Here is a 19,271-nt window from a genome sequence, read left to right as displayed (position 1 = left end):
TTGGGGTTAACTGGCAACTGGTTTGGGAACCTCAGGGTTACGATGATGATGTGGTTCTGTTGGCTTCTTAAAACCATGACCTTCAGCTGCCCTGGAGCGGTTCACTTCTTTCAGATCTCAGGTCATTGGTTCTTAACAGGTAAAAGGTGGAGCGCTCCCTCCGGGTCGGGGAGGAGTTTCAGTATCTCTGGATCTGGTTCTCAGTGATGGTGAGTTGGAGTCAGAGATGGACAGACGGATCGGGGCTCCGTCAGCGGTAATGAGGGCGCTGCTCCGGTCCGTTGTGGTGAAGGAGGAAGTAGAAGCTTCCAGGTTGCTGCTCCACCTTTGTTCCAAACTTCACCTGTGGGTACAGATCTGGGTAGAGACCCAAAGAAGGAGGTCGTGGATACGAGTTTCCTTCAGAGGGGGGCGGGGCTCAGCCTTAGAGATAGGGGGGAGGAGCTCCACCATCCGGAGGGAGGAGCTCAACCATCCAGGGGGAGGGGCTCCCATCCGGAGGGAGTAGAGCCGCTGCTATAAGTGGAAGATGTTGGATGGATGGACTTTCCTAACTAAATGTCAGGACCACATGCATAAGTTATGATTATAATTATAATAAGCTCTTGATGCCATTTATCATTACTTTATTATGTCAAAAAACACACACGCACTCCTAGGGACAATTTAGGAGTAATACCTAACATGCATGTTTTTGGATGGTGGGAGGAAGCCGGAGTACCCGGAGAGAACCCACGCATACACGGGAAGTACATGCAAACTCCACACAGAAAGAACCAGTGAGGGAATTGAACCTGGGACCTTCTTACTAACCACCACCGCGTAGCCCCTATTTCAACATTTCAAAGTTTTAACTTCCAAAACTGAATCACACTAGTCCATTTGAAAATCATTTTATTGTATAATTTAAAAGGTATACTTCAAGTAACTAACAGAAATGTTTACGTGCTTTGGTTGCCATTTAGTCTTATTCACCATCTAAAAGTGACCCACATTCAACAAGGTGCAGTGGTCCAAAACAAAGCTTCAGAATAATTATTATTAATTAAATTATTTTATTGTCACGTTAGTCACACGAAATTACTCTCCGCATTTGACCCATCCATGTTGGCACCTGTTGAACACGCATGCACAGGGTCACACACTCATGGAGACAGATGCCACGCACTGGAGCGGTGGGCAGCCAATCACAGCGCCCGGGGAGCATGGGGGTACGGTGCCTTGCTCAAGGGCCCCTCGACCGTGGCCACCCTCCCACCCCTCCAGCTGTCAAATCCACCAATCCATTTTGAGCAGCGAGAGTGGAAATCGAACCGCCGACGTTCCGGTTACACTCTAACCACTGATCCACGGCCGCCCTCAGCAAGCAGATCTCAAGGATTAAACGTAAATCTACTCTTAAAATGCTTTCACAGGTAAAGTTGGAGCAGCTCTGAACACGCAGGAAGTCAGCCTGGCGCGCCTACAGTAGATGTTGAATCAAAAACACAAATTTATCTCTATGTTTAAAAGAGGGGTATTTTTCTTTCTCAGGTTTCTCTTTAATGACAGTTTAGGGAATTAAGAAGTCTAAAAAAAGGTTGTTCATCCACACTCAGCCTTCACATTGTTTCCTACGATAAAAAGGGTAACTTTGCTAATCACCAGATCCATGTAAGGAGTATCCTAACATTTTATAAACGTCATTTTTAAATTGTTAAAAACTGGTAATTGTGTTGTACTGAACTGCGGAGGTTGTCCGCCCCTAATCCTCTAAGGTTAAGAAATACTATCGGCATTAGTACCTAATTAGCTAACGTTGCCATCTAGCTTGACGGTAGCTCATATTTAGTCAGCTACTGTCATTATGTTGCATTCATCACTAAAAGATATCTTCCCTTTATGTAAAACAGATTGGCAATAATGTCTTTATTGGTACACTTCAGGCTCCTTCATTACATTTTCTAGGAAATACTGGATGAGGATGATGAGAATTAACTCGATAACTTTAAGTTAAAGAGCCAAACGGTCGATGTTAGAGGGGTATGCACTTACTCACAGAACCTGAGCAACTGCAGAGATCTGATTTTGCAAAGTTGAACCAGCATAACGCTGGTGTAAAGTAAGATAATCTTATAGATGTAACTTTGACGTAAGGTTTTACCAATGTTGACAGTCTTAGTTTTGCATGTTAACGTATAAGAAACTGGCTCAGGACACAGAAGTTTTGGACAAACTGAAATGTTTAAGGGTCCAAACTGTCAAAACATCGCCAGAGTTATTAAAGTTAAACCTAATTAGGACATTATTAGGGCAATCGATCCAGGAGTTGTCGAGGTATTGGGCTCTAAAACCGCAAGTGTGGACCTCGTGTAGGTAAAAGAGTAAAAGTGTCATTAATCAAGCAGGAGTGAAGATTTGGACGAGTCAAAAAAAGGAAAGATCTTCTGGTGTCACATCTGGTTCTGGTGTTTGAATTTACATCATATTACAGTGATGGGCACAAACAAACAATTCAACAATAAACATTCTGACATAAACCCCTGTCTCGAAAATGGACAAGGGTGGAAATACCCCTCCTTTAAAACATGTAATTATCAACACACAGCGAATTTGATTGGGTGTCTGGATGCTTTGACTAAAGATGAGCGACTGACTAGATCTTAATTTGGTGAAGATGTGGTGTTGACTTGAGGTCCATCCCAGCCAAAGCCGCCCTGGGGATCTGCCACGTGCCCCAAATGATGATGTCGGCCGAAGGGTACATCGCAGGAGTCGGGGTGCAGCAGATACCCAGAGAACGTACTGCTGATTTCACTGTCAGCAATCATGCCGTTGGTTAAGCCGTCCTTCACCTGTAGCCACACCCTCTCTCCCATAACGAGGTGGAGGACAACCGTCTGGCTGGTGGTTGCCAGGTTGGATGTTTCTGTTACCCTAACTAAAGGGTAGAAGTTTCTGAACAGACCGACTTTAAGTGGCTTCTCTGCAGTTGCCAGGTGGAAGGAGAACACGTAGGTGCCATTGACAGGCGACGTGTAGATACCCATTAATGGGTTGAAATGTCCCTGCTGGTTGGTGAGGACGCGTGAGAAGGATACGGGCCAATTAGGAGCTGGATATGACGTGTTGAGACATGCGGAGAAGGCTGACTGAATAGCCGGGGAGCAGGGACCTGGCGGCCCCATGAAACCCATATCACCTTGGTTGCCTTTCAACCCAATGGGACCCTGTATACCCTGCATACCTGTGTCCCCGTCGTCCCCTTTTTCACCCTTTTCTCCCGATCTCCCATCGGCACCATCTGCCCCATCTGTGCATTCGCACACCCCTTGCTCACCTTGGTCACCCTTATCACCATTTAAACCGGGCTCCCCAGGTGTACCCAGGTCACCTTTATCACCCCTGACACCCTTGAGTCCTACAGGTCCCTGCACCCCGGGCAGGCCCCGGGCTCCAACTGGTCCAGGTGTCCCCTGGGGTCCTGGTGCCCCTGGGATACTCTCACAAGTTGCAGGACATGTGCCGGTTTCCCCCTGAGGGCCCTGTTGACCTTGGGGCCCCATTGATCCATTGTCTCCTTTATCCCCTGGAAACACACATAGCAAATATTATTTATGATCATTTTGTCCCTAAAGTACCAGATTTATTTCCTCAGTTAAGATGTCATGTCTTTTCTTTCTGAGTAGGAATCCACGAGTCTTTCATATTGATTCTGTAAATCTGTGTTTGTGAGCCTTTAGATTACGAAGGATGACGTCACCTTTGAATCCTCGCTCGCCTTTCGTCCCGGTGAAACCAGCCACACCAATCTGTCCTTTCTCCCCTATGTCTCCTTTCTGGCCTGTAAGGACAGAGAAAAAAATTAATTCAAACTTGCTGAAAACACGATGCAGAACCAAACCAAATGAAGGCGGCCACCTACCTTACATCTCTGAAATAAGCAAACAAATATAAGACCTACAGTCATATAAATAGATATTCAGTTCACTTTTTCACACAGTGCTCCAGATATCCCATAATGATGATGTCTAAATATGCTTTTCGTAATCTTTCCAAATTTATACCAACCAATTAAGACCTCTTGATTCCAAGCTGAGGTCTGATGCCTTCTGTTTGGTGTGAAGCTTCTCGAGATTCCTCTCGATCTTGTTAGGAGCCCAGCTGGATTAAACTGAATTTATTCGACATCCAGCTGTGGATTAGACTACTGAGGCATCTATCTTAGATCACTGCCCAGTCCACACAGTATCAGACATGTGGAGCACCTCCTGGGTCTGCAGGATGCTGGTAGGGGGCAAACTGCCCCCCCCAAAAAACACGGAGATATGGGTGGATTGGGGCAGTGATGAGGACGATGTCCCGGTGAATAGAGAAACAGCCAAAAGGCGAAGCTGATCCGTGGATCTCTGCTCAGACCTTTGCCCTTACAACCTGACCTCAGATAAGCAGCAGATAGTTGGACGGATGGAATGATGACGGTTCATCGGACACAAGTAAACACTTGATTTACACCATGTGTCGAGGAAAGATCAGAATAAAGGTATGAAAACGTTCTTTTTAAGCTCTGAATGATAACAGTGTGGGTCCAAGGTAGGGGGAGAGGAAAGAGATGGACATCGAAGTCCTAGTCCTGGAGCACTGGCTTAAACGTCTTTTGATTACGGGGTTGCTGGTTTGATCCCCAACTTATTCATTTTACATATTGGATTTTACTTTGGAAAGATACTGAACCACACATCGCCCTCCTCCCGGTGCAATTGAGAGGCATCGACAAAGTGGATAGATTCTCTGCCGAGGGTTTTAAGGGGTCCTGGGTAGAGACTAGGGGTGGAACGGTACAAAAAACTCACGGTTCATTACGTACCTTGGTTTGAACCCTACGGTTCGGTACATTTTCGGTACAGTACCGAAGGAGGCGTGTAGCGAGGTTCGAGCACATGTAACAGATATCTGAATCCTGCCTCTTCTACAGTGGAATATGGGCGCATAGCAGATGTGATGTAAATTCCAATTGCTTCTGTAATTTGTTTTGCTCTGCATGTATTCGTATCCAGGGGTTGTTGTAATACATTTGGGAGACGTAATTGGTCGGGTCTTTTCATGGTTCAATAGAACGCATCTGACGGAGGTGTGTGGTGGTCGGTAGCTACGCCCCATGTCATGCTATCACGGCTGAAATGTTTCCTCATACCACACAGACAGAACCGGCGCGTGTTTAATAAGTTAAACTTACACGTTGTCTCCTTTGTCTGCAGCGCTCTGCTCTCCTTGAAATGAAACGAAGAAGTATCGCCTGCGCTTGATCCTGACTCTCTCTGTGAGCTCTTCCAGCCTCGATATTAGACGCCTGATGTGATCGTCCATGATTAATATCACCATCATACAGACCATGAACACGGTGGCCTCCCCGCTCTCCATATTAGCTTCTTTGTGGTGTTTTTTCTTCTCTTGGGTTTTGTTTTGTTCTGTTTTGTTGTTGAATGTGGCGCTAAACGGCTAACGGCTAACACGTCACTGACGCAGACGGCTGCGCGCGGCGCATCAGTCCCTATCAGGTCCCGACTCATGTGCGAATGCAGACTGTTCCGCTGGGGAAGGACAGTTATCAGAACGAAATTCGATTAGGACAGTTCTTATAACTGCGTTCTACGCGTACTACTCTGTCCAAAAGCGGATATATCTCTACAGACCAATCAGAGCTTGCATGTGGCAGTGTTTAAATGGGTCCTGAAGGAAACTCTTGCAAAATAACAGTTCCGCGTTCAGATCAATATTAAACTTCCGTACCGGGTGTATTCTGCGTGGCAATGTGCGTACCGTACCGTGACCCCCGTACCGTGACGGTTCGGCACAAATACATATACTGTGCTGGCCCTAGTAGAGACTGGCACACAGATGATCGGTACCTCATCAGGCAGGCCTTAAAGGTTTGGCAAATAGATGGAAGACGTACAGCGCTGCTCATCGCTGTCTAAAGCAACCCTCTCAGTTAAATATGGGGACGGCAGCACTCTGAAGGGGGCATACTGCCCAGTACCGGCTACTAAGAAGCGAGTCATTGCACCACAATGACCACAAAAATGGTAAACTGAGTGGGGCAGAGTTCAACCCCAGAGAACATCTGAGGAGAAAGCTGAACAGTTCAGACACTTCCCATCCAGTCGACAGGGCGTGAGCCTCAAACCAGAAAAACTGCGAGGTGCACAGTAACTGCTGCCAAACAGGAATATACTCAGTTTAACTGAATCATGGCTCTGACTCCTTCGATACTTTGGAGTTTATCTGATTATGATTTTAATGATCCGCAGTGATTACCGCGGATCATTACGCCATTCATGGTAATGAATGGCGTGCAGTGAATTGCAGTTATGGATGATCTGAGATGTGTAACTCACCCTTTATTCCCTGCTGGCCTGTGAATCCCCGATAGCCTTTGAAACCCATCCATCCTCGCATCCCTGGGCTTCCGGGTTCACCTGATTAAAGCGACAGTCTCATCAGTTTCAAACATCATTTTCTGTTGGTTTCCAAATTTTCTCTGTTACAATTTCCGTTGATATGAACAAGGCCGTAAAAGCTCGTGAAAAAAAAGCAAAGAGTTCAATTTGAGAATTACAGTTATTTCATATTACCAGAAATCTGTGTCTTTTGCTTGAATCAAACAGTTTCACACGCAAAAACACAAAGTGTCTGGTTTTCCTTAACCTTGTTTGGTTATCTCAGAACAGATTGATTCAGTTCTTGTTTCTGGTCCAGGCAGGTCCAGACCTGTGTGTCATGTTTGTACCTTCTGGTTATATGTTAATGTATCTCAGCCATAAAGATTGATCTGAGTCTTAGAATGAACCAAGCAAATGATGTTTAAGAAAAGATTTTTGGATTATTTAATCCACTTTTAAGTCCAAGATGAATGACCAGTTAAGAAAAAAAACTTTAAATCAATGTATTTTAGTTATCTGTGGCCAAATGTGCTTTACTCTTTGTTTCCCAGTCCTGTTCCTCTTGATTAAGTTAATTATTCTTTCTTTCAGTGTTTCTGTGACACATCTGATCTAAATAAATGGGTCAGTGTGTAGACTTGGCATCAAGTTCTTCAGAAGCCTAAAAATGAACCTGAAACAGGTTTTTTTTAGAAATAAACATCTAAAACATGCAGATTTGTTGAATATGTAGTGCACAGCAAACAGTGCATTATTAAGAAGAACAAATGTTATATTGCAGAGGTAGATGGGCTCTATGGAAACTGTGAGCTGATCATTTCTTATTTGTAAACTAAAATTCAAACAGGTGTTGTAAACATGTTTAAACGTAGTTTACAAGAAAATCTAACAGAGGAAGAATGGGCCAGAGCTTGTTTTACAGCTCAAACTCAAACTATTAATACAAACTCTAAATTACTACAATACAAATGGATAAGCGGACAGTATATAACCCCAAGTGAGCTGCACCTTTTTAACCCAAATATCCCAGATACTTGCATTAAATGTAAGCAACAAAAAAGGTTCTTTATTCCATTGCATGTGGGGATGCCCTCTGATGCTCTCTTTTTGGGAAAAAGTGTTGAACCTGGCCAGTCGAATCATTGAAAAAGAAGTACGTCTCAAACCAAAGTTTACTAAATATTCACCCGGACAACTTTGTGACCTCCAAAAATGAAAAATCCTTACTCAATATTTGTTTTCTGGAAGCTAAAAGATGTCAAGCCTGTTCATGGACAAGGGATAAACCTTGTACAACAGGTTAACAGGGATTTCTTTTTACTTGGCTTTAGAAAAGATAAGCTACACCACGAAAAATAAGCCTGACAAGTTTGGGAAAATCAGGAAGGTTTTCTGTAATTTTCTTTTGAAAAATTATATTGCAGTGGATGGCTGGAATGAAATTTATTCACCTTTTCATACTATCTTGATTTAGTATACACATTTAGACCTTTACATATATGTATGTGTGTGTATATGTAGATATATGCATTTATTTATTCACATTTTTTATTTATTTATCTCTCTACCACCATGATTCTTACGCAAGCAATGGGCCTCATGCAAGAAAATTTTCGTATTTTTATTCTAAATTTCTCTTACTTTTTTCGTAAGAAGGTCTCGTACGAACACGCCACGTCAGATTCAACAAACGCTCTTAACTTCGGGAAAAGTGTGTAAACGACCTGCGTAAATGATGAATCACACCTGTGCGTATCTAATTTCACGTGCACGAGGAGAGTAGATTTGCATACTCCACGCCCAAAATAATACCATATAAGGCTGTGCTTCCTCGCTGCTGTGCCAGGAAGCGTTGAGTCATGAAAATGGCATCAAGGCGCATAAAGAACAACTTTACGCGCTCTGAGACCGAAGTTCTGCTTTCATAAGATCCAAAAATGAAAATCTGTCATTTTTAGCAGTGTCAGCAGTGGAATTACGGGACCTGCTAAAGTGAAGAAATGGGAAGCAATTAGGAGTGCTATTAATTCTGTGTCACCGAAATAAAAATAAATGGGCCATGGGCAGGCGCTCAATGACTGCAACTAAAGCCGTGCAATCAGTTGTTGCCTCATCATGATGGCTCTTTGATGGGACGGTCCATGAGGGGGGTCTTCTGGCACCTTCTGGTCTGCCTGGGCTGGTTCAGGTGGACACCCTCGTTCATGGCAATATTGCGCCATGAACGAGGTATCGAGACACACCCACCTGGCCTTCAGCTCAGTGCGCTCCACGACAGCACGGGTGCTTTGATGCGTATATGCGTCTCGTGCTCCAATTATGTTTGGCAGTCCAGCCACGGCATGAAAGTTCCTCTTAATTTGTACTTGTTGGACAGCGGTGTATGGGAATCTGATGTACCATGGGTGATAAACTGATGAGAGCTTTGATGACCAAGGGGAGCGCACGACTCACAGAGGACTGGGACACCCCCGATCTGTTTCCAATCTCCCTCTGAAAGGTTCCAGTGGCCAAAAATCCAAAGATGGTGAGGACCTGTGTGTGTGGTGGAATCGGGTTTGATCGGCGTGTTTCTCTCTGGAGTTGTGGCTCTAGCAAGCTGCATATCTGCAGCAGCACAGTTCTTGGGAATCTTAATCGCGATGTCAGCCATTCGTCTGTCTCCACACGCTCTCTTCCAAGAACCTGACGCACTAAGGCATCCAAAAGTAGCAAGACAGCCGCTGCGCTTCCCGTTACAGATTCAAATGAAGCTTCAATTAGTGCACAATTTAAGTTAAACAGAATAATGTCAGTATCATTATGGGGTATAATGTTTATTTATTTATGTTTTCTTTGAAGTAATTAAATATATAATCCATTAGTCAAACAAACTTGATTGGAATAAGAATTTACAAAACTCCTACGACAGGTCTGGATCACTCGTAAATTCTGTTCGTACCTGAAAGAAAACGTAATATACGAAAAGATTGGTGAATGCGAAATTTCTCTTAAATCACTCGTTCGGACGATTTAAGAACAAATCTGTGCGTACGAACGGTTCTTGCATGAGGCCCAATAATATTTTGTTTTGTGGTTAAAAACGTCCCTTTTTTTCTACTTCTTCTTCCAGTTATTTATTAATTTTATTTCAATAATTATTATTGCCATTATTATCAGATTTTTTTCTTGTATGTACCTTCTTATTCTATGTTGTTCACCATTTGTAAATGAACAAAATGTGCAATAAACTTATGTTTAAAAAAAAAGAAAAGTGTTCTACATGCCTGGAGGTCCCCGGTCCCCGCGGTCTCCTTTGGGCCCCACAGTTCCTTTGCAGTGAGAGCAGATGCAGAAAAATGGAATCTGGTCGACGGGTGGAGGAACCGGCGCGTTGAACAGCATGTCACAGATTGCCGTGTTGGGCGCCGGAGGCATCGGCGAGTCGGTGGCCCCAAACATCCGCAGCATGTGTGGGCCGTGGGTCATGTTTCCAGCGGGGGGCCATTGTTCCCCCGGAGGGGACATCTGCAAGGGCCAGCTGCGGGCGTTGGGCGACCCCCGGGACAGTTCCTCAGAAGACTGCTCCTCGCTTGATTCAGACCAGGGGATGGTGTTGGGGTTGGCCGTGGAGCCCTCCTCCTCAGAGGAAGAGGAGGACTGGTATTTGGTGGTGTTTCGTAGCAGCATAGCTGAGCAGATGGAGGACAGGACCAAGAGTCCCAGCAGGCTCAACAACAGCTGGAGGAGGAGGAAGGAAGAAGGAGGAAGAAAAGGTGCTGTTATTTCCCACATTTTATATCCACTGTGGAACATTTCCGTAGTAAAAATAAGTGATTGTAAAGAAGATTTTCTTAAATTATTGAAAGATTTTATCATATTTTTGTTGTTTTGCTGCTTAAAGGGACAGTGTGCCTCTTCTGACATGAAGCTGTGTAACATCCCATATCAGCAGCATCATTTCTGAACATCTTCTTACCCCCTGCTGCGTCCTGTGAGCAGAGTTCCAGCCTCGTTTTGGTGTTGATGAAGGTAGTCCGGCTAGTTGGCTGGGGTTTAAATAATAAAGCGTTTTGCTTCTCAAAACAATATGCGTTCAACAGAGTAATACATTTGCATCACAAAATGGTTCTCCAGGAAAAAGTCAGACCTCACAATCGCTTGGCCCTATTTTCTCTCCGGCTAGTGCCATGTATAAAATATATTTGATAAAAATATGATATTTTTATAATATTTTATCAAATATTATATTTTAATGATATGTTATCAAATATTATATTTTTATAATATTTTATACAAATATATTATTTTTTAATATATTTATTATAATAAAATATCATCATGATAAATATAATTATTATGTTATTATTATTAAATAATAATGTAATATTATTTATTAAATTGTAAAATATATATATAAAAAAATCAATAATAAATAAACAATAAACAATTTATTAAATAAAACATTAAAGGGGAAGTTCGCCATTTTGCACATTAAGCCCTGTTTTTAGGTAGTCTGGGATGAATTATAGATGTTCTGATCACAATTTGGACATTTGGTGCTGAACGGAGCATTTAGGTATCCACTGCTGCAGTTTATCGAAATTAATTTATCGAAATTAACCCGAAAATCGCAGCGAAATGTGCCTTCTAACAGTTGTTTTAGCATTTGGTGGACCTATTTTTCCGGACACCGTTGAATAGCAGCAGCACGACATCCAGCCACTAGGTGGCGATAGTGCGTTGTTTGTGTGCAATACAAATCAATGAAGACGGACAATAATGGTAATATAACTTCTCTGGAAGCGTATTTCGCGGTGATTTTCGAGCCAACGTATCGCTGTCCACCACAGACCACACGGTGAGTTTCATGTCTCTGCAAACGAAAGTTTAATGCCGTTTTATGATTGTTTGCTTGAGTGGTCATTGACTCAATGCAAAGGTGGGGGGGCTGCAGCAGTGGATACCTAAATGCTCCGTTCAGCACCAAATGTCCAAATTGTGATCAGAACATCTATAATTCACCCCAGACTACCTAAAAACAGGGCTTAATGTGCAAAATGGCGAACTTCCCCTTTAAATTCGTATCACTGCCTGCTGTGCAGACCGAGCAGTCCCCTGCTTCCGAGCAGCAAACACCATAACAGGCGCGGCTGTCGGCAGGCGGCAGCAGGCAGTGATACGAAGGGAGAGAAAATAGGGCCAAGAGATTGTGAGGTCTGACTTTTTCCTGGAGAACGATTTTGTGATGCAAATGCATTACTCTGTTGAACGCATATTGTTCTGAGAAGCAAAAGGCTTTATTTTTTAAACCCCAGCCAACTAGCCGGACTACCTTCATCAACACCAAAACGAGGCTGGAACTCTGCTCACAGGACGCAGCAGGGGGTAAGAAGATGTTCAGAAATGATGCTGCTGATATGGGATGTCATACAGCTTCATGTCAAAAGAGGCGAACTGTTCCTTTAATGTCAGTCAGACGTTGAAAAGCGTTCAGGCGTGACAGTAAAAATCAGAAAAACTCACCGTTCTGTCTGAGTCGCGCAGCATCCTCTGAAGAAGTTTTTTGGGAAGATGAGCTGGACGGAGGAAGCTTTGATGAATTTATAAGCCTCGCCCAAACAAAACTTCTTTCAGGTTCCGTCTCACCTGGCGGACCCAAAGACAAAAGTCTGGGAACAGTGGGAGGAGGGGCAGGTGCGTCCTCATTGTCCCGCTAAAGAAGAACTGGGCCCCAGCCTGCGAGGTGACCTCCTTCATCAGGAAACAGCGACATCATAGTCAGCACAGAAAGAAGAGATGCAGCCGTTTATCACTCCATCTCTCTCCACCCTCTTTTTTCTCTCATTGTTTGTATGAACTCTCTACAGTCTCTTCAGTCTTTGTAGTTTCCACGTTTTCTTTTTCACAAGCCCTCAGAATATTCATTAATCACTTTGGATGTCCAAAGCAATAATCCCTTCTTAGATTCTCACAGAGGGAAACAACCTAACAAACCCAACAAAGCTCCAGATGTTCGGCAGTTATGGAGGTGATGTCAAAGAAAAGGTCAAGCTGACCCGAACACGTGGAGTACACAAAATGGGAATAGTCTTTTCAATTCAATTCAATTAAAAATCTATTTATATGGCACATTAAAACAGCCTCAGCTGACCAAAGTGCTTCACAACAGCAACTGCATCACAAGAGAGAATCAAGAAAAGCAATAAGAATGACTTCATCACAGATAAAAATAAATTTTGAGATAAAATTAGCAATAAAATAACAATAACAGTAACAATGACAATAAAAGTAGCAAGCCAAGGTGAACTCCATTTCAGCTAGTTGAATGCCAGGGAAAAGAAATGCGTTTTCAGTCCGGATTTGAACTGGCCTAAAGACTGAGAGGACCTGACAGACAACAGGATGCTATTATTTAAAGAATAAAAGGATGGAACAGCCTGTCTAAGATAAATCTGTGACCATATGCTTGATGATAATTAGTTGAGGCCAAATTGGGAGATTTACGAGTCACTGGGTAACATCTAGTTCATCTACAGGCTTATCCTGAGCAGTATCAAGCAGTTTTACTTGATACAGACTTTTGGTTCGGAATCAGAATGCCTTTGTTGTCATTATACATGGTACAACGAAATTTAAAGCCACCAAAAACAGTGCAAAGTGAGTGCGAATATAAAAATATTAAAAATATATAAGTAATGTAAAAAAAAGGGAAGGGTGTAAGATGCACAGTTTTTTTGTTACGCTAATAAAATAAAAAAAATATGGTGTTTGTGGTAATAGATAAATGTTATATGAATTAATTGGATTATTTTGTAAATAATTATGATTACAACAAATTGAATTCCAATTGGCTTGAATTGGACTTTATTATCTAAGTGCCTTGAGATGACATTTGTTGTATTTGGTGCTATATAAATAAAACTGAATTGAATTGAAAGTCTAAGCTTAAGGACCCTGAAGGTGTCAGATTGCAAAGCTGCCATTTAACATCCTGGGAATGATTGTTTGTATCTCTGCTTAATTGTGATGATCGACTGGTAGATTCTGATCTAAAATGCTGGGCTTATAAACTGTGCACTGAAAGGACAAAACAAGAAAACTATATCAAATCAAATCTATTTTAGGTAACATTTCAAATTAAATGGATTTATGTTGATTTATCTCTCATATGAGAGATTTTAAAGCCTCCACAGGCTGATAGTAACGCTGATATGTTTAATGATCAGGGGTGTTTTAGCTGTATGGAGACACTGTCAGTGTAGTGTTTGTTCAGGCAGGCAGAGGTGACCTATGACCAAATCCAAAGACTATGTGACCTCTAGTGGTTGTGAGAGAAACTGCATGTGAAAGGCAGAAACTAAAACTGGTGTCAAGGTTTGGATTTCTTAACCAAACTAACTGATGTTATTTTCTAAAGCCAACCAGAAAGGAGCAAAGCTTCTTCATAATGTGCTGTGTTCACCTGTGACCACGGCGACCAGCAAAATGGTGTCCATCAGGGTGACGGTCGCATTGTAAAAAGAATGTATTTTAAACCTCATCATGATTTTTTTTTTAACTTTACCAAAAGGATCTTATTGCCTAAACCCAACCAGGAAATTTCCAACCCCTCCTTCCCCCTTTTTGAGGATTTTGTGGCTTCTTAAATAAAAAAAAACTTGAGAATTATGTGACGTGGAAACGCTGAAATGAGTCGTGTTTGGCCTCTGCTGCTTGGAGGGACGATACTTCACAGCCCGCCATCGGACTTAAAGGACTTCCTGTTATGTTGTACTCTGTGAACAACATAACAGGAAGATTTGATGCAGTCTGAAACAGTTCTCAACATTTGTTTATCACAATATGAACTTTCCATTCTAAACTGAAACAAGTGATTTCTGTGAGTGTGGCGTTGCTAAGCAACCATCATCCAGACATTTCTAAAAAAAGGCTTTTCTGCACTTCATACCTCTAATGTTCGTAAGCTTGTGAATCTGTCACAAACAGACGATAAATGCTGTAATTATTAGGGCTGGGCGAGTTAACTCGTTATTATCGCGTTAGCTTGTTCATTATTTAACGCCAATAAATATTTTATCGAGCATTAGCGCAGGTTTTATTATTGTAAAAGTTTGTTGCTGTCTGCTGCGGAACCACCAAACATGGAGAAGGGTACGGAACTTTTACTCAGCCATTTTCATTTTAAAGTTCTTCCAGGCGGCGGAGTCGACAGAACCAAAGTCATCTGTAAACACTGCCAAGTTGAATTGTCTTCTCAGCGTAGTAGTTCCAGTCTAAAATATCACTTAAAGGCAAAACACACAACTGATAGCAGCAAGTCATTCAAGGAAACAGACAGTGGAGCGAGGCTTCTACATAAAAACTACAGAAAGATGCTGATGTTAAAAGTGTGTTTGCACAACAAATGTTATGGCACTTTCATTCATATGGCAGCACATTTAAAATAAAGCTAAATGCTAAAAGCTATACGCTACTTTTGGATTCATTTTTGGATTCTGCGTACAAATGAGATTAATCGTGATTAATCAGGGAAATCATGTGATTAATTAGATTAAACTTTTTAATCATTTCCCAGCCCTGGTAATTATGGTACATTCGGTTCGATCAGATCCTTTTTACACTCAGAATGATAATATCTGCCAGTTTATGAGGAACTAGCAGACTTTATTTTAGGGTGCATATTTCAGCCTCAAAATTGGCTCCAGCACCACCACAACACTGAATTGGAGAGAAATGGTATATAAAATATTATATAATAATTATTTATCCATTCATCATCAAGCCATTGATTATCTATGATTACCTTTTTCCAAACTTCTCATACACTGATGACCATATGAAATATATAATGCAAATTTTATGAGCTCTGACGTTGGACCGTCTAATTTAAATCACCATCATCAGTGGAACTGTGCTTCAATCATTTATGTTGTCTGGAGGTCATTGAGCTCTTAATGTAAAGCAGCTTCCTTTCTCTTCAACGGCTCATTTTTTATTTGTGATAAAAATCTTTTGACACAATTTGATGCCTAAGTATCATTCTTAACGCAGCTAAATAATATAATATCTGACAGTTTATGGGGAACTAGCAGACTTTATTCTAGGGTGCATATTTCATCCTTGATTCAAAATTGGCTCCAGCACCTCCACAACACTGAATTGGAGTGAAATGGTATATATAATATTATATAATACTTATTTATCCATTCATCATCAAGCCATTGGTTATCATTTTATGTGTGATAAAAATCTTTTAACACAATTTGATGCCTAAATATTATTCTGAACGCAGCTAAATTATCATGTGTCTAATCTGGAAACTAATTCTTTCATAACATTTAGCACATGGAGTTATATAAAGTGTAGAAAAATCATCATCGGAACAACAAATTGGTGCAGTATAAGCTGCAGAAGGTCTTTTGATCCTCTATCCATGACGCTGCTCAACAATGCAGTAATCTAACACCGTGACAGCGGCGGGCCTCACAATGAGCAGCCTACTTTTATTCATCAGCACATTTTACATCAGAGAACAAAGACTCGGTTATGTCTGAACATCTCCTGGGATCCTGTGGACACATGATATCGATAAAAGTAACGACTCATTTGGATGAAATTTAAATCTGGGCTCTTTCCAAAGATCATTTTATAGTTTACATGTTTGGCCTGTTTAGATGCCCGTGCTATACCTTATTCCTGTGAAGTCCTAAATGTTCAGTTTCACTGTAAACCCGAAGGCAGTGAGGACCCCTTCGCCTCCATTGCTGCATCTCCCTTTCGCTCTCACCCCTTTCTCCTCTGCCTCTGTCTTTCCTTTGTTGCTGATGTGCGATAAGAAGTACAGACTGTAAACAGATCTCCTTCAGACGATCGATGATAAATCATTCTCCTTAGTTCATCCCATGAAAATAAACCCTTTCAAGAAATAAGCTGAGAAGCTAAAAGTGTTGTCGAAGCAACAGCAGTTCACTGTATCAGATCGATTTCTTCAATGTTGTTTTTACCAAAAAGAGTTCCAGGAGGTGACGACTCATGTGGCAACACTGCTGTGTTTCTGCTTCTCATTTTTCAGATAGAACAGCAGATTACCTAATCAATTCGCAAAAATATTCTCTGGTTGTTGCTTCTCCATTTTTGGTTTTTATATCCCAAGAAAATGACTGTTTTTCTGGTTTAGTACGACTGGTCAACAGTTATAACTATGTGGGAGCATATCTATAATCTATAACTCTAAGCTGACTGAGCTTTCCAAAAGCCAAGTCATGCCTGGAATATTTCAAGATGAGTCGAAGGGAGACATCTTGGATGCAGAGCAGGAACAAAATGGAGATAAAGGAGGAGGAAGTTTAAAACATTTCTTCCCTCGATCATCATGGGAAATGTGAGATCACTGGAGGGTAAAATGGACGAGCTTGGAGCCCTGATGAGGACACAGCAGGAATATCAGGCAGAGACCTGTCTGCAGGAACAGCTCTAACAGCTCTCTGCTCAGCTTTAAGACTATCTGGGCAGACAGAGACTGCAGACAGAGCGCTAACAGGAAAGGAGGAGGATCACAGAGCTGGTTAACAACAGATGCTGTAATCCTGGACATTTCCCTGAGAAGGAGCATCTTTGCAGCCCAGATGTTGAACTGCTGGCTGTGAGCTTCTGTCCATGTTTTCTGCTGACAGAGTTCACCTGAGATACCTGCTGACACTGTGTGTGACATCATCAGCTGAGCTGTTGCTAAGCTACAGAAACAACAGCCCAACCCACTGATGGAGACCTCTGAAGGTTTCTACCACACCTTCCTCTCTGCTACACTTCAGCTTTCTACCTGTTCGCCATCCATCCATTTTCTAATCCCGCTCAATCCAGTTTAGGGTCACGGGGTGCTGGAGCCTATCCCAGCTCTCATTGGGCGGTTCTCATCTTATTTCAATTATATATTCATAACAATAGCAAATCTCAATAAAAATGTGCACTGCAGCAACATAATTTCCCTTCTGGGATGAATAAAGTTTTTCTCTCTGTAGTTTAATGAATCATCAATACTTCATTAGAGATGTTCTGATCTTAGTCAGAGTTCATTTTGATATTGAAAGTCAGCTGGATGCTTATTAAATGTCCATCTGAACTATCAGCATTCTAAATAAGGCATGTTTTATCTATATTTCCTTAAAAAAATCTGATTTATTGATAATAAAAGTGGCTGTGGTGTCACAGGTGTGTCATGCTCTCAAAAGTAAAAGACACACCGATGCTTTTGAAATGATTTGGTGAAACTAAATTAAATTATGTGGATACGAACATATTCATAGATTTGTTGCGGTTTAGCTTATAAAATAGGCCAAATCGTGTTGATTAAGCTCCTGTTTGAGAGTAAAGAGCACAAACAGGAAGTGGTTCTGACCTCAAAGCAGCAGGCGTTTGAGCTCGTTCTCAGAGCAGCTCAGAGGAGCACAGTAACCTCGGGAAGGCCCCACCCTCCATCAGCGCTCTGTAAATCCCTGTGAGTCACCTCATCGCATGTGGAATCAGGGACATCTCCCGTCCCCAGGCCAGCTATTCTGAAAAAATCAAAACAGCACAGGACACAGATGTAAACCAAGCTGCGAGAATGAGGCTGAGACACAAAAGACAACAAGCAGAAGAATGGTTAACCCTGATAGGTGTCCTGGTTTCCACAGCCGGAGGCGCTCAGCGACACCCTGGAGGCCAGCCCGGGTTTCTCACCGGAGCCTCCTCGCTGACAGCAGGGAACAACGAGACCTGCATTCCTGCGTGGAGAGTTTCACTGTAACCTGAGGTGAACTGAGCGGGAAATATGTGGCCTGTGTTAGCTGAGTGGGAAAGGGTCATGTGACTACTGGGACACACATGAGGGATGACAAAAACAAACTGTATTTGCTGTGTCCTGCATGCCATCCTTCCCCTTCTGGAGCACTGAACTTCAGTCCTGGTCCAGCCCTCATTTCTTTAGATTTTCCCTCCAAGCAGCCAGAACTTTTCTTTAAAGTGTTCTTGAGCAACAGTGCTCCAGACTTTCTGAAGTTCTGTCAAAGGTTTTCTTTGGAGGTTGGCTGCTTTTTCACTAAGTTTTAGTTTTTTGGGTCTGAAACCAGCCCTCATTCCTTTAAACATTTCCATTAAAACAGGAAACAGCTGCAGTGATTGACTGAAACATGTTCCAATGTGAACATAAACCCAGAATCTGAGTCAGAACCAGAGTTAGTTCAGTTCTGAGCAGCTTTAAAGTGAATATCTGCAGATGTTTCCATGGTAACAGCTGCAGTGATTGACTGAAACATGTTCCAACGTGAACATAAACCCAGAATCTGAGTCAGAACCAGAGTTAGTTCAGTTCTGAGCAGCTTTAAAGTGAATATCTGCAGATGTTTCCATGGTAACAGCTGCAGAGATTGACTGAAACATGTTCCAACATGAACATAAACCCAGAATCTGAGTCAGAACCAGAGTTAGTTCAGTTCTGAGCAGCTCTAAAGTGAATATCTGCAGATGTTTCCATGGTAACAGCTGCAGTGATTGACTGAAACATGTTCCAACGAGAACATAAACCCAGAATCTGAGTCAGAACCAGAGTTTGTTCAGTTCTGAGCAGCTTTAAAGTGAATATCTGCAGATGTTTCCATGGTAACAGCTGCAGAGGTTCACTGAAACATGTTCCAACATGAACATAAACCCAGAATCTGAGGCAGAACCAGAGTTAGTTCAGTTCTGAGCAGCTTTAAAGTGAATATCTGCAGATGTTTCCATGGTAACAGCTGCAGAGGTTCACTGAAACATGTTCCAACATGAACATAAACCCAGAATCTGAGGCAGAACCAGAGTTAGTTCAGTTCTGAGCAGCTTTAAAGTGAATAT

General features: G+C 42.2%; 1 protein-coding gene across 1 annotated transcript; it reads right to left on the bottom strand.

Annotated features, from left to right (window-relative positions):
* Nucleotides 1-822: 822 nt before the first annotated feature.
* On the bottom strand, nt 823-18,155 carry LOC142398179 (uncharacterized). Its single transcript, XM_075482136.1, has 7 exons — nt 18,051-18,155; nt 17,800-17,956; nt 11,928-12,155; nt 9,689-10,142; nt 6,378-6,458; nt 3,743-3,823; nt 823-3,568 (listed from the first exon to the last, which is right to left on the bottom strand). The coding sequence occupies exons 3-7, from the start codon at nt 11,949-11,951 to the stop codon at nt 2,643-2,645; spliced, it is 1,566 nt and encodes a 521-aa protein (XP_075338251.1). The 5' UTR covers nt 11,952-12,155; nt 17,800-17,956; nt 18,051-18,155; the 3' UTR covers nt 823-2,642.
* Nucleotides 18,156-19,271: the final 1,116 nt, after the last annotated feature.

This window comes from Odontesthes bonariensis, chromosome 14, assembly GCF_027942865.1.
Source record: "Odontesthes bonariensis isolate fOdoBon6 chromosome 14, fOdoBon6.hap1, whole genome shotgun sequence".
Classification (NCBI taxonomy): Eukaryota; Metazoa; Chordata; class Actinopteri; order Atheriniformes; family Atherinopsidae; genus Odontesthes; species Odontesthes bonariensis.
Note: the sequence above shows the minus strand (reverse complement) of the source record. Positions and strands in the feature narration are given on the sequence as shown.